The sequence below is a fragment of the Trachemys scripta genome, chromosome 24 (assembly GCF_013100865.1).
Source record: "Trachemys scripta elegans isolate TJP31775 chromosome 24, CAS_Tse_1.0, whole genome shotgun sequence".
Lineage (NCBI taxonomy): Eukaryota > Metazoa > Chordata > Testudines > Emydidae > Trachemys > Trachemys scripta.
In genome coordinates this window covers 14,580,853-14,592,978 of record NC_048321.1, presented here as the reverse complement: position 1 = coordinate 14,592,978, position 12,126 = coordinate 14,580,853, and the positions used below count along the sequence as shown (strand labels likewise).

The window sequence follows — 12,126 nt, the reverse complement described above, 5'->3', positions numbered from 1 at the left end:
GAACTGCCAAGCGGGGGGCACCAGCATTGCCGGAGGTGGTAACCCCTGACATGAAGTGGTTCTCAGTACTCCACGTGGCAAACGGCTTTTGGAGTTTACCTTTAAACCCAGAGTCTCAATACAGAACCTCTGTTGTATTCCAGAGTACACAATACGGCTGGAATGTTCTGCCTATGGGGTACTGTGACGCACCCACAATATTTCTTGCTGTAGTGAGAAATATGCTAGAGAAGGAGGGGCTGTTACAAACGGGAAGGATAGTCCAGTATGTAGATGACATTTTAAGAGTCAGTGAAACAGAACAGGAAGATGAAGCGTTAACGCGGCAGTTACTGACTAGCTGCCAAGCGTACGGCTTGAAACTTAACCCCTCTCAATCCCAGATGAAACAGAGAGATGTGCAATATCTTGGAATTCGACTCAGTGCAGGGGGAAGGTCTGTGGCTAAGGAAAGGGTGACGTGTATTGTTAACCTCCCTATGCCGGAGGATACTAAATCTTTGTAAACTTTTTTGGGGCTCACTGACTTCTGCAGAGAATTCATGGTTGGGTACGCAGAGAAGGCAGCTCCCCTGTACGAGATACTTAAAAGACTACAGTGGACCTGGACCAAGAAGGCAACTAAGGCATAGAAAAGACTGAAAAAAGGGTTAATGGAGGCACCTACTTTGGCCGCCCCTAACAACGAATTCCCAGGGCCGGTGCAAGGAAGTTTCATGCCCTAGACGAAACTTCCACCTTGCACTCCCCCCCACCAGCTAACGCCGTCCCCCCGTGGCAGCTAACCCAGCCCCCCATCTGGGGAGCCTGCCCCCCCCCCGCCCGGGGACACCCCCCCCCCGCAGCAGCTACCCCCCCCTGCAGCTAACCCGCCTGGGGAGCCCACCCAGCTCACCTCGGCTCCGCCTCCTCCGCTGAGCACGCCGGCGCCGCTCAAATTCTCCTGCCCTCCCAGGCTTGCGGTGATTGGAGGAGAATTAAAGCGGGGGCTGTGTGCTCAGCGGAGGAGGCAGAGTGGAGGTGATCTGGAGCGGGGAGCGGTTCCCCTGTGCGCCCCCCCCCCGTTCCTGCGGCGGCCCTCCCCGCGCCCCCCCCCCCACCCCAGCTCACCTCCACTCCACCTCCTTCTTTTAGGCGCCCCCAACCACTAGGCGCTCTAGGCGGCCGCCTAGTTTGTCTAAATGGTTGCACCGGCCCTGCGAATTCCCCTTTGTGTTGTACCCTAGTGTGAAGAATTTCTGTATTGTTCGTGGCACCTCAGAGACTAACAAATTTATTAGAGCATAAGCTTTCATGCTCTACAGCCCACTTCTTTGGATGCATAGTGGGCTGTAGTCCACGAAAGCTTATGCTCTAATAAATTTGTTAGTCTCTAAGGTGCCACAAGTACTCCTGTTCTTCTTTTTGTGGATACAGACTAACACGGCTGTTACTCTGAAACCTGTATTGTTCGTGTGCTTACACAGGATACTGGTGCAGGGGAGAGACCCATTCCTTATAGCAGAGCGTTAACAGGTCCAGAAAGCAAACTGGGAAGTTGTGAGCAAACCGCTCTCGCCGCCTACTGGACACTACGAAAAGCTCAGGCAATTATCGGAGCAAGCGAGGGGATTGTTAAGAGTCACCGTGCGCTGGGAAGGGAAAGCCTGTCTAAAGGCCGTGCGAGAGTAGATAAGGCCATTCAATGGGTCTTTGCTCTCATGTCCGAGAATGTTCAATTAGTCCCACTAAAAGGACCTGAAATATCTGGATGGGGTTTGACTGTAAGCGGTTGGGAACATGTTTGTGAAACCCAACGGGAATCCAAAGCGCACCCTGTCTTTACAGCAACCCTAGTTGAACAGGTGATGGGAAAAACCATTTGGTTTGTGGACGGCAGCTCACGTTACACCGAAGGAAAACGAGTCACTGGCTTTGCAGAGATTTGTTTAACTGGAAACCTGCAGAGAGTTAACACCTTCCAGTACAAACTGATCAAAGGAGGAACGCAGTTTGCAGAAGTGTCAGCGGTCTTAGAAGTTTTAGCAGGATGAGGAACAAGCAAACGGAGCTAATAATAGGAACCGATTCAGATTATGTTTACAAGGGAACCACCCTCTACCTACCATGGTGGAATAGTGTAGATTTGACAGGAACCGACGGATCCGAAATTAAGCACAAACTTCTGTGGCAGCAAACGGAGAAATTGGCAAAGCAATATAAAAGGATCCGGATGGTTAAAAGAAAGGCCCATAGGGGAAAGAGTCCATTACAGTGGGGAAACGAACAAGCAGGTAAATTGGCTAAGGAAGCAGCCGTCACTGGAACACGGTGGGAGCCCACCCCCGTGGCATAACCACAGGCAAAACAAAAACAAGGAAGTGAAGAGACCGACCAGAAAGAGTGTGATGTTATTGACATAACCCGCAACCACTGTTCTATATTTGCAGCAAATAGTGTACAAAGGTTGTCGTGTGACGTGTCTATGGAAAGGCTGTGATTTGCTAATTATGATTATGCTGTCTGTATGTGTGCATCATTTTTGTAGTTGAAGTTATGAATATTTGCTAGGTACTTGTATAGCAATGTGTTTTAATCTGAAGTACCCTAAGGCAGTGTTTCCCAAACCTGGGACGCCGCTTGTGTAGGGAAAGCCCCTGGAGGGCCGAGCCGGTTTGTTTACCTGCCGCGTCCGCAGGTTTGGCCGATCACAGCTCCCAGTGGCCGCGGTTCGCTGCTCCAGGCCAATGGGAGCTGCAGGAAGTGACGTGGGCCGAGGGACGTACTGGGAAGGGGAGAGGAGTGAGGATGCAGCGCGCTCAGGGGTGGGAAGAGGTGGGGCAGGAGTGGGGAGGGGCGGGGCAGGGGTGCAGTCTTGAGGGTGTGGGTGGAGTGGGGGTGGGGCCTGGGGCAGAGCCAGGGGTCAAGCACCCCCCAGCACAATGGAAAGTGGGCGCTTGTGGACCCCCGCTGGGATCTGGCCCCGTTGAGCGATGGCGTCTCTTTGTGTTTAGGGTCCCGGCCGTGCAGAGGGGTCCCCGGCTGGTCGGGATTTCGCCGGAGCTCAGTGGGAACCTGCTTGGGGAGAGTCCAACTGGCCATAAATATCCTGGGTCCGTCCTTGGAGTTCCTGTAGATCAAGCAGAGCCAGTGAGATCCCTGCTCAACGGGCCCAGGGCCAGCGGGGTGGGTGCTGCCAGGACCGGACACTCTGTGGCTGGGAGAATCTCCCCTGAGCCGGTAGCAGGACGGGGTCTGACACACACACTCGGGCAGCACCGGTTCCACCCAGCAGGGGGCAGGAATTTGCACTGCGGGGGGTAGGGAGGCTGCAGCCGCACACACACCCCAGCCAGCAGGGGGCAGCGGGGCCCGCGGGGGGAGGGTAACAGACCCTGCGCTCACCTCATAGGGTGACTCTGTTTTCGGCCTGCGGGAAAGCTCGGCACCTCGGGAGAAAGGGAAAATAGTTTCTGTTGTTAGATCTGGGTCCCCAAAATCACCAGCCCCCTGAATCCCCCAAGTGTCTCCCACCAGCCCCCCTAAACCACTGGCCCCCCATCCCCTGACTGCCCCCAAATGTCTCCGACGAGCCCCCCAAACCACCAGCCCACTGACTACACCCTAGTGTCTCCCACCAGCCACCCCAAATCACCAGCCCTGGATCCCCCCAAGTGTCTCTCACAAACCACCGGCCTCCCACCCCCTGTAGCCTTTGTTTTTATTTGAAGTGAATGGCAGTGATGTGACACTACAGCAGTGAGGGGCCGGCGCTGGCGGCTACCGTCTCCACTCAGCAGAGTCACCTCGGCCTGGTTTAGATCCAGCGTCACCGGGACACGGGGAAGCCAAGGCACAGCCAAGGTCCCTGTCTCTGCTCAACTGTACTAGGCCCCCCCTTTTTATAATTGGAGTCTGCCTATAGCGACCTTCTATGCATGGACCTGAAAGTTTCACCCCATTTTCCCCATGACACTTAAGGCCTCCCGGATTTCTATAGGTGGGGCCCTACCAAATTCATGGCCATGAAAAATGCATCACGGACATTGAAATCTGGTCTCCGCCCGTGAAATCTGGTCTTTTGTGTGTGTTTACGCTGTAGGAGACAGATTTCGTGGGGGAGAGCAGCATTTCTCCAAGTGGGGGTCCTGACCCAAAAGGGAGTTGCAGGGGGGGTTGAAGGTTATTTTAGGGGGGTCGCGGTATTGCCACCCTTACTTCTGCGCTGCCTTCAGAGCTGGGCGGCCGGCGAGTGGTGGCTGCTGACTGCGGGCCCAGCTTGCAGGCAGCAGTGCAGACGTAAGGGTGGCAGTATGTGACGTTATTGACATAAACTGGGACCGTATAGATCATTGTTGCAATCAAGGTCCTGTAGTGGCACGCAAATCTTGTATAAAGGGGGTCAAATGGGGTGTCTAGGACAAGGTTATGGTTTACTGGTTATGATTATGCTGTCTATGTGTGTGTATCAGTTTTGTAGTTGAAGTTATGAATATTGGCTCTATACTGTCTGTATGGCAAACTTATGCTATGCTTCTGGGTGACATCCCAGACAAGCTGAGATTAGCTCTGCCTAGCCTGCTTGATGGCCCATTAAGGACCATCAGCTATACAATGGACCCATTGAGAGAAGGCAGATACGCCTTGTAACTCAGCAAAGTATGCAGGGACTGGCCCATGTGACTCCAGACTCCATTTTGCTGTAATTTTCCACAGTAAGTACAAAGAGGTGTTCTTACACCTGGAAAAGACTATATAAGGCTGATGCCTCATCTCCATCTGGTCTTCAATCCTGCTTCATACCTCTGGAGGAACTTTGCTATAAGCTGAAGCTTTGAACAAAGGACTGAGGACCCATCCCAGCGGGGGATGTATTCCAGAAACTTGATTTGAACCTGCAGTTTATTCCATCGCTGCTGCAAGCCTGAACCAAGAACTTTGCCATTACTGTATGTAATTGATTCCATTTAACCAATCCTAACTCTCATCTCTATCTTTTTCCTTTTACGAATAAACCTTTAGATTTTAGATTCTAAAGGATTGGCAGCAGCGTGATTTGTGGGTAACACCTGATTTGTATATTGACCTGGGTCTGGGGCTTGGTCCTTTGGGATCGGGAGAACCTTTTTTCTTTTACTGGGGTATTGGTTTTCATAACCATTTGTCCCCATAACGAGTGGCACTGGTGGGAGTACTGGAAAACTGGAGTGTCTAAGGAGATTGCTTGTGAGACTTGCGGTTAGCCAGTGGAGTGAGACCGAAGTCCTCCTAGTCTGGCTGGTTTGGTTTGCCTTAGAGGTGGAAAAAAACCCAGCCTTGGGCTGTAACTGCCCTGTTTGAGCAATTTGTCCTGAGTTGGCGCTCTCAGTTGGGTTCCGCCAGAACCGCATTGTCACACAGTACCACAACCAACCCTACAATAACCTGGCAACCCCCCCTCCCCCAAGTCCTCTTTGGGTCAGGATCCTACAATTACAACACCGCCAAATGTCAGATTTAAATAGCGGGATTGATTTAGTTGGGATTGGTCCTGCTTTGAGCAGGGGGTTGGACTAGATACCTCCTGAGGTCCCTTCCAACCCTGAGATTCTGTGAGTCTGTGAAATCCTGAAATTTACTGTTTTTACAATCCTATGACCAGGAAATTGACCAAAACGGCCTGTGAATTTGGCAGGGCCCTCGCTATACGTTGTGTAGATTCTCTTTGTTCCCATTAACACAGACACACGTTGGAGCCAGATGTGCCACCACAGCATGTTTGTGATTTAAAATTAATCTTCGGGCTGATTGTTTGTAACATTGCCCTTGGGGCCTCTTTCCCCAGCATCTCAGGGCAGCGGGTTTCTCTTCGCTCACGGACGTCTGTCAGCGTTTCTTCGCTCCAAGGCCCAAAATAGCGAAGCTAAAATCTCGCAGGTCTCGGCCTACAGGCCTTGCGTTTGAGCCGTCCTGCCTTAGCTCTCTAACACAGCGCTTCTCAGACTGTGGGTCGGGACCCGATTTTAATGGGGTCGCCAGGCCCAGCGTTAGACTTGCTGGGACTCAGGGCTGAAGCTGAAACCCCAGCTCCAGCCCCACCTGGAACTGCAGGGCTCAGACCGGGGGGCGGGGGGCTCGGGCTCTGCCCCCTCCCGGGGTCGCAGTAACTCTGTGGTCAGAAGGGGGTCACGGTGCAATGGAGTCTGAGAACCGCTGCTCTAATACATGGTTATTCCTGCGAAATACCGATCAGTCTTAGACCTCTATAGCCCTACAGCGCCCCTCTACTGACCAGACAGTGATTGTATGTTAATGAATCGTAACATTACACAATCAATGAATAATAAACTAAAATCATTGGCTACACCCCTGCATTCCCCCAAGTGTCTCCCCCCAACCATCCCAGACCACCATCCCCTCCCACCCCCTGTATTTCCCCATCTCCCACCAGCCCCCCATAAATCACCCCACATGTCTAAACTTCCCCCCCAGCCCTGTGTTCCCCCAAGTATTTTCTACCAGCCCCCCAAACCATCAGCCTCTGCCCCCCCGAATCACCCACAGTGTCTTCCCCTGAACCACTGGTCCCAACCCCCCAAATTCTCCCACCATCCCCCCATCTTCCCATGTGTCTGCCACCAGCCCCCCAAATCACCCACCCCCTGCACCAGCCCCGTCTCTGTTCCCACCCACCCAGCCCGGCGCTTACCCTCCACAGCCCCCTCGGCTCCCGCCTGCCGCCGGCCTTTCCTGAGCAGGTAACAAGCCCCCACGTTAACGAGGATGACGAGGAGCAGGATGGCAACCACAACGCCGGCCATGAGGCCGGGGCTTAGACATTGGCACTGGCCAGAGCCTGAGGGAAGACAGGGGCTGGTGTCACCGGTGAGGGGCGCTGACAGCCCGGCCCAGCATGGCCCGACCTGGGCGGCACGGAGCCCGACGGGATCAGAACCCACAGCCCAAGGGTTTGCCAGCCTGTGTGTTGGGCGTCCCCAGCCAGGCCCCCTGGGGAGCCAGGGACTCTCAGGACCTTGAGGGGACGGCGATGGTGACGGGGGGCGAGCGAGTCGGGTTCTGAACCTCGCAGTGATATTCCCCAGCGTGAGTCGCTGTGACGCCTTGAAGCGCCAGCTCCAGCTACGACCCCCCAGCCTGGCGTTATCCTTGTCCCAGGTGAGGTGGCGTCGGTGGGGACACGGCTACTGAATGGCAGGTTACATTCACCGGGTCCCTTTTGTGCAGGTCAGCGCCGGGTGTGGCCGTGATGTTCGCGCCTTTAGGGGCGTCTGGAAATGGAGGAGTAAGGAGCGGGGAAAGGACGAGAAAAATGGGGTTGTGTGTCCCGGGCTGGTGTCGTTTTTACTAGGCGGTGAGCCTCTGGGGCGCTCACCATGTTCACGCTTTCGGAGGCAGCCGTGCGTGCGGGTAGCTCGGCCTGGCTGCCGCGTGTGGTTAACAGACACGCCTATGGGAACCCTGCCGGCTGGTGGGGTCCCTCCCCTGATCATCGCCACTGGAAAGGCAAACGACACTCGGACAAGTGGGAGGGGCTCTGGGGAGACAGAGTGGGGGGAAGGGATTCGGGGGGGGGGTGAGGGGCAGGACCTGGCCCATGTGGCTCCAGGGGGCCAGAACAGGCAGGGTGGCAGAGGGATAAGGGGCAGGGGGACCCCCAGAAGGGTCTGTGGGCTCAAGGTATGTGGGCGCCGGGAAGGGTGGGTAAGGCCTGGCCCAGACAGGAATGAGGCCCCAGGTCAGATGGTGGGATGGGCAGGGGCCCGGAGGGGGCTGGGGGCCCTGGGCAGGTGTGGGAGGGGGTCCAGCCTGGAGCCAGCAGCACTGGGGTTGACCAAATGTGGTGATTAGGAGGCGGGGGAGGAATTTAACACCAGGGCCCCCGAGGTGGGAGGGGCGAAGCAGAGGGGACGAGGGGGGCTGGATGAAGCAGGGGGGACGAGCTGGGAGGGGGCGAACCAGGGTGTACGAGGGGGGCGGGGACCAAGCAGGGGGGTTGAGGTGGGCGGGATGAAGCAGGGGGGACGAGGCAGGTGGGGCGAAGCAGGTGGGACGAGGTGGGCGGGGATGAAGCAGGGGGGACAAGGCGGGTGGGGACGAGGTGGGAGGGGGCGAAGCAGGGGGGACGAGACGGGCGGGGCGAAGCAGGGGGGATGAGGTGGGCAGGGTGAAGCAGGGGGGATGAGGCGGGAGGGGGCGAAGCAGGGGGGACGAGGCGGGTGGGGCGAAGCAGGTGGGACGAGGTGGGCGGGGATGAAGCAGGGGGGGGGTAAGGAAGTCTGGACGAAGCAGGGGGGANGGGGGGACGAGGCGGGTGGGGCGAAGCAGGTGGGACGAGGTGGGCGGGGATGAAGCAGGGGGGGGTAAGGAAGTCTGGACGAAGCAGGGGGGACGAGGCGGGCGGGCGGGGACGAAGCAGGGGGGACGAGGCGGGTGGGGATGAGGTGGGAGGGAACGAAGCAGAGGGGATGAGGTGGGGGCACACGGGGCTGCTCCAAGAGGCCGTGTGGGGAGGATCGGGGGCTGCGAGGGAGGAGGCTCTCGCCAGCCCTCACTACTTACGCTGAACTTCGACCGATTCCCTCGCAGAGAGGCTCAGATACCCCCAGCCGGGGCCGGACACCCAGACCCCGCACGCGTAGCTCCCTCCGTCAGAGACGGCTGCCTTGTCAACACGTAAATCCTGCCTGGCTTCTGGCAGCCAGAGGTCCCCGTGGGTCCAGACGTACCCGGGAGGCCGCGGCGCAGCACCCAGGCAGCGCAGGGTAAAACCGTCGCCTTCCCTTAGCGCTGCCTTCCCTGCCGGCCACGAAACCTCGACCCTGGGCGCGTTGGGGGTGACTGAGGGCGAGAGTCGGTGAGAATTCGTCAGCGGGGCCCCGGGACTGAACGAAGGGGCAGGTCCCTCCCCGTCCAGTCCCACGGGCCAAGAATATTTGCTAGAGCCATATGAGAGTTTTTTTTTCCAGACAATAAAACCCAGGAGTCCTGACTCCCACCCTTCCTGCATTCAGCCTCTAGATCCCACTGCCCTCCCCGTCTCAGCGACAAAACCCAGGAGTCCTGATCACCAGCCCCACCCCCACTCTAACCATATCCCTGCTCCACTCCCCGTGTCAGGGAGAGAACCCAGGCGTCCTGGCTCCCAGCACCCCCTGCTCTACCCATGCCATGTCTAGCAGCAGAGCTCACCTGTAGCCAGGGGCTGGAATTGGTCAGAGTCACACTCATCCCTGTATCCATCCACCTGGCATCTCAGCGCCGCGCCGGGGTGCAGCTGGGACGGGGATATTCGCAGCTCGGTCACCCCAGCCCCGCCCGGGGTTTGCCCTGGGCTCCGCCGCGCGCCATCTCGGTCGTACCAGGAGGGGCGATGGGGGCAGGCGGCCCCCACGGAGCAGGTGAGGGAGGGTCCCGGGTCCGTTCGGCGCACCAGGGAGGGCTGGCACTGATCGTCTGTGAGGAGAGGAGGGGTCAGGAACCATTGATCCCTGCTGGGGCCCTGGGGCTGGCAGTGCTCCCAGGGGCCGTGGCCCAGCTGCAGAGCGGGGAGCAGCCCCAGGGGGTGGGCACGGCCCAGCCTGGGAGCTCGGCTCACCGGGGCAATGAGGGGTCGTGGCAATGGGGGAGAGCAGCAAACGTTGGCCTGAGACACGGGGAGCGCTGGGTCTGCCCGGGGGGCGCAGCCGCCAGTGGGGGGCACCACACATCGGGCCTCAGACCAGAGCCCTAAGCGGGGCTGGTTTTAATTCTGTCCAAGGGCCCGGCTTTGTTTTTTGCATTTTCATCCCCCTTCCAACCACAAAAACCTTCGATCCCACAAACCCCGCAAGACAGACAGATTCCCCCATGCTGCTAAAAACCAGCCAAGAGCCAGACCCCGGTGGGTGAAGATACGATCGATACCAACACAATTCAGAGACGACTGTTACCACGGAAAGAATCAACCAAATCTGGCTTGAACCAGGTACAAACACTCTTTAGCTCCTGGTGTCCCAGACCGCGGCTCTGAGCTGACTTGGGCCGGGGTGTTACCCCAGATTGGGAGCGAGGGAGAGAAACGTGCAGAGGAAAGAGAAGCTCACACAAAATATTTAGCAATTTCCTCACTAGGCGACTCTTGGTACATTTATGAGATTTAGTGTTTTTCCCGCATATTACCTCAGCCTGTTTTATTGCCGCCCCGAAACCATGCACAACAAAGCACATTTTACCCCCTCCCGCTGTTCTGGGGGAGGGGCGGGGGGGTGTCCTGCAGGGTCCCAGACCGACTGTCGGGCTCCACCTGACAGCCCCTCACGCCTGCTGCATTACGCTGGCTGCAGGGTCAGTCTCAGCGGCTCTTCAGGGTTAGACAGAATGATGGGGACTCGGATCTGACAACACAGCCTAGGAGTTCTGACCCACAAGTCCCCCCTGCTCTAACCGCTACACCCCACTTCCCCTAGAGCCGGGGAGAGAACCCAGGGGTCCTGGCTCCCAGCCCCTCCTGCTCTAACCACCAGCCCCCACTCCCCTCCTAGAGCCAGGGAGAGAACCCAGGAGTCCTGGCTCCCAGCCCCTCCTGCTCTAACCCACCAGCCCCCACTCCCCTCCCAGAGCCGGGGAGAGAACCCAGGAGTCCTGGCTCCCAGCTCTAACTTCTTGGATTTCAGAGCCAGGCAGAGATGGATTGTGTGGGTGTGTGACGAGCCCTGCCCTGTGTGTGCGCACACGCGTGTGGCGAGAGTGAGCGACCCGTGGGTGCTGGACGGAAGTTGGTTACCGGAGACATTGAGCCGCTGTCCTGGCATACCCGTCCATCCGTCACTGCTGCCGTTGCGCACGGCTTCGAACCGGAAGCGATAGGTGCCCTGATCACTGGGGCGCAGCCCCGCCACCCGCAGGGAGCAGTTGTGCAGCAGGTCCCCCAGATAGCGGGCGCGCCCCTTGAAGGCAGCGTGGACACGAGCCTCGTCCGAGTGATACACGGTTTGATCCCCGTCCCGTGTCCAGCTCACGGCACTGACCGACCACCCTGCGGGGTAGGTGAAGGAGCAGGGGATGGTCACGCAGGCGCCGGCCCCTCTAGCCACGGGCCGCGGAGCGACTGTCACATCCCACTTCTGGGCGTAGGCACCTGCCGGGGACAGGAATCGGGGATCAGACCAGCGCCTGGCCCCAGCGAGTTGGGGAACCCGCCCCGCAGGCTGGGCTGCCGCACAGATCCCGCCGGGAGAGACCAGCGTCAGGTCAGCCCCCAACCCAGGGGCTTTAAACACAATCGGGGATGTTGTGTTGTGGGGCTGTTTGAGCCCCCCCCTCTCCTGGCCTGGGGGTGACAGTGAGCCCAGGCAGCGCTCCCCTGTGAATCGGGGAAGGGGAGTTTGGAGATGCCCCCCAACATCATCCCATTGCCTGCAATTAATCACCCCAGCCCCCAAATCACTCCTGTCCCCCCGAGTTCTCCCATCAGTCCAGGCCGACCCCCTCCCCTACATCTGCCCAGCCCCCCTTCAGTCTACTCTGTCCTCTGCATCCCACTTCAGTCCCTCTAAATCTCTTCCCTCTAAATCTCTGCTCAGTTCACCTGCTGCGGCCACCCCCTTCAGTCCAGTCTCCCTCAGTATCTCCCTCAACTCAGCCCTCCATATCACCCCTCAGGGCACCCCTCCTCCCCCCCAACTCAGCCCCCATATCCCCCCTCAGGTTACCCCTCGTCCCCCCTCAACTCAGCCCCCCATATCAGCCCTCAGGGCACCCCTCGTCCCCCCTCAACTCAGCCCCCCATATCACCCCTCAGGGCACCCCTCGTCCCCCCTCAACTCAGCCCCCATATCACCCCTCAGGGCACCCCTCGTCCCCCCTCAATTCAGTCCCCATATCAGCCCTCAGGGCACCCCTCGTCCCCCCTCAACTCAGCCCGCATATCACCCCTCAGGGCACCCCTCGTCCCCCCTCAGCTCAGCCCCCCCCATCGCCCCTCAGGGCACCCCTCGTCCCCCCTCAACTCAGCCCCCATATCACCCCTCAGGGAACCCCTCGTCCCCCCTCAACTCAGCCCGCATATCACCCCTCAGGGCACCCCTCGTCCCCCCTCAGCTCAGCCCCCCCCATCGCCCCTCAGGGCACCCCTCGTCCCCCCTCAACTCAGCCCCCATATCACCCCTC

The 12,126-nt window shown here is 58.4% G+C and overlaps 1 protein-coding gene across 2 annotated transcripts in view; it reads right to left on the bottom strand.

The window, feature by feature from the left end:
- Positions 1–2,870: 2,870 nt before the first annotated feature.
- LOC117869834 (sialic acid-binding Ig-like lectin 8) overlaps positions 2,871–12,126 on the bottom strand; it is an 11,958-nt gene continuing 2,702 nt past the window's right edge. For both annotated transcript variants that reach the window (XM_034756946.1, XM_034756945.1), the window contains exons 3-8: positions 10,742–11,095; positions 9,169–9,432; positions 8,539–8,817; positions 6,668–6,814; positions 3,385–3,428; positions 2,871–3,109 (exon numbers count right to left, since the gene is read on the bottom strand). In XM_034756946.1, coding sequence (XP_034612837.1) covers positions 3,044–3,109; positions 3,385–3,428; positions 6,668–6,814; positions 8,539–8,817; positions 9,169–9,432; positions 10,742–11,095 — 1,154 coding nt within the window. In that variant the 3' untranslated portion in view covers positions 2,871–3,043. The remainder of the gene's footprint in view (positions 3,110–3,384; positions 3,429–6,667; positions 6,815–8,538; positions 8,818–9,168; positions 9,433–10,741; positions 11,096–12,126) is intronic.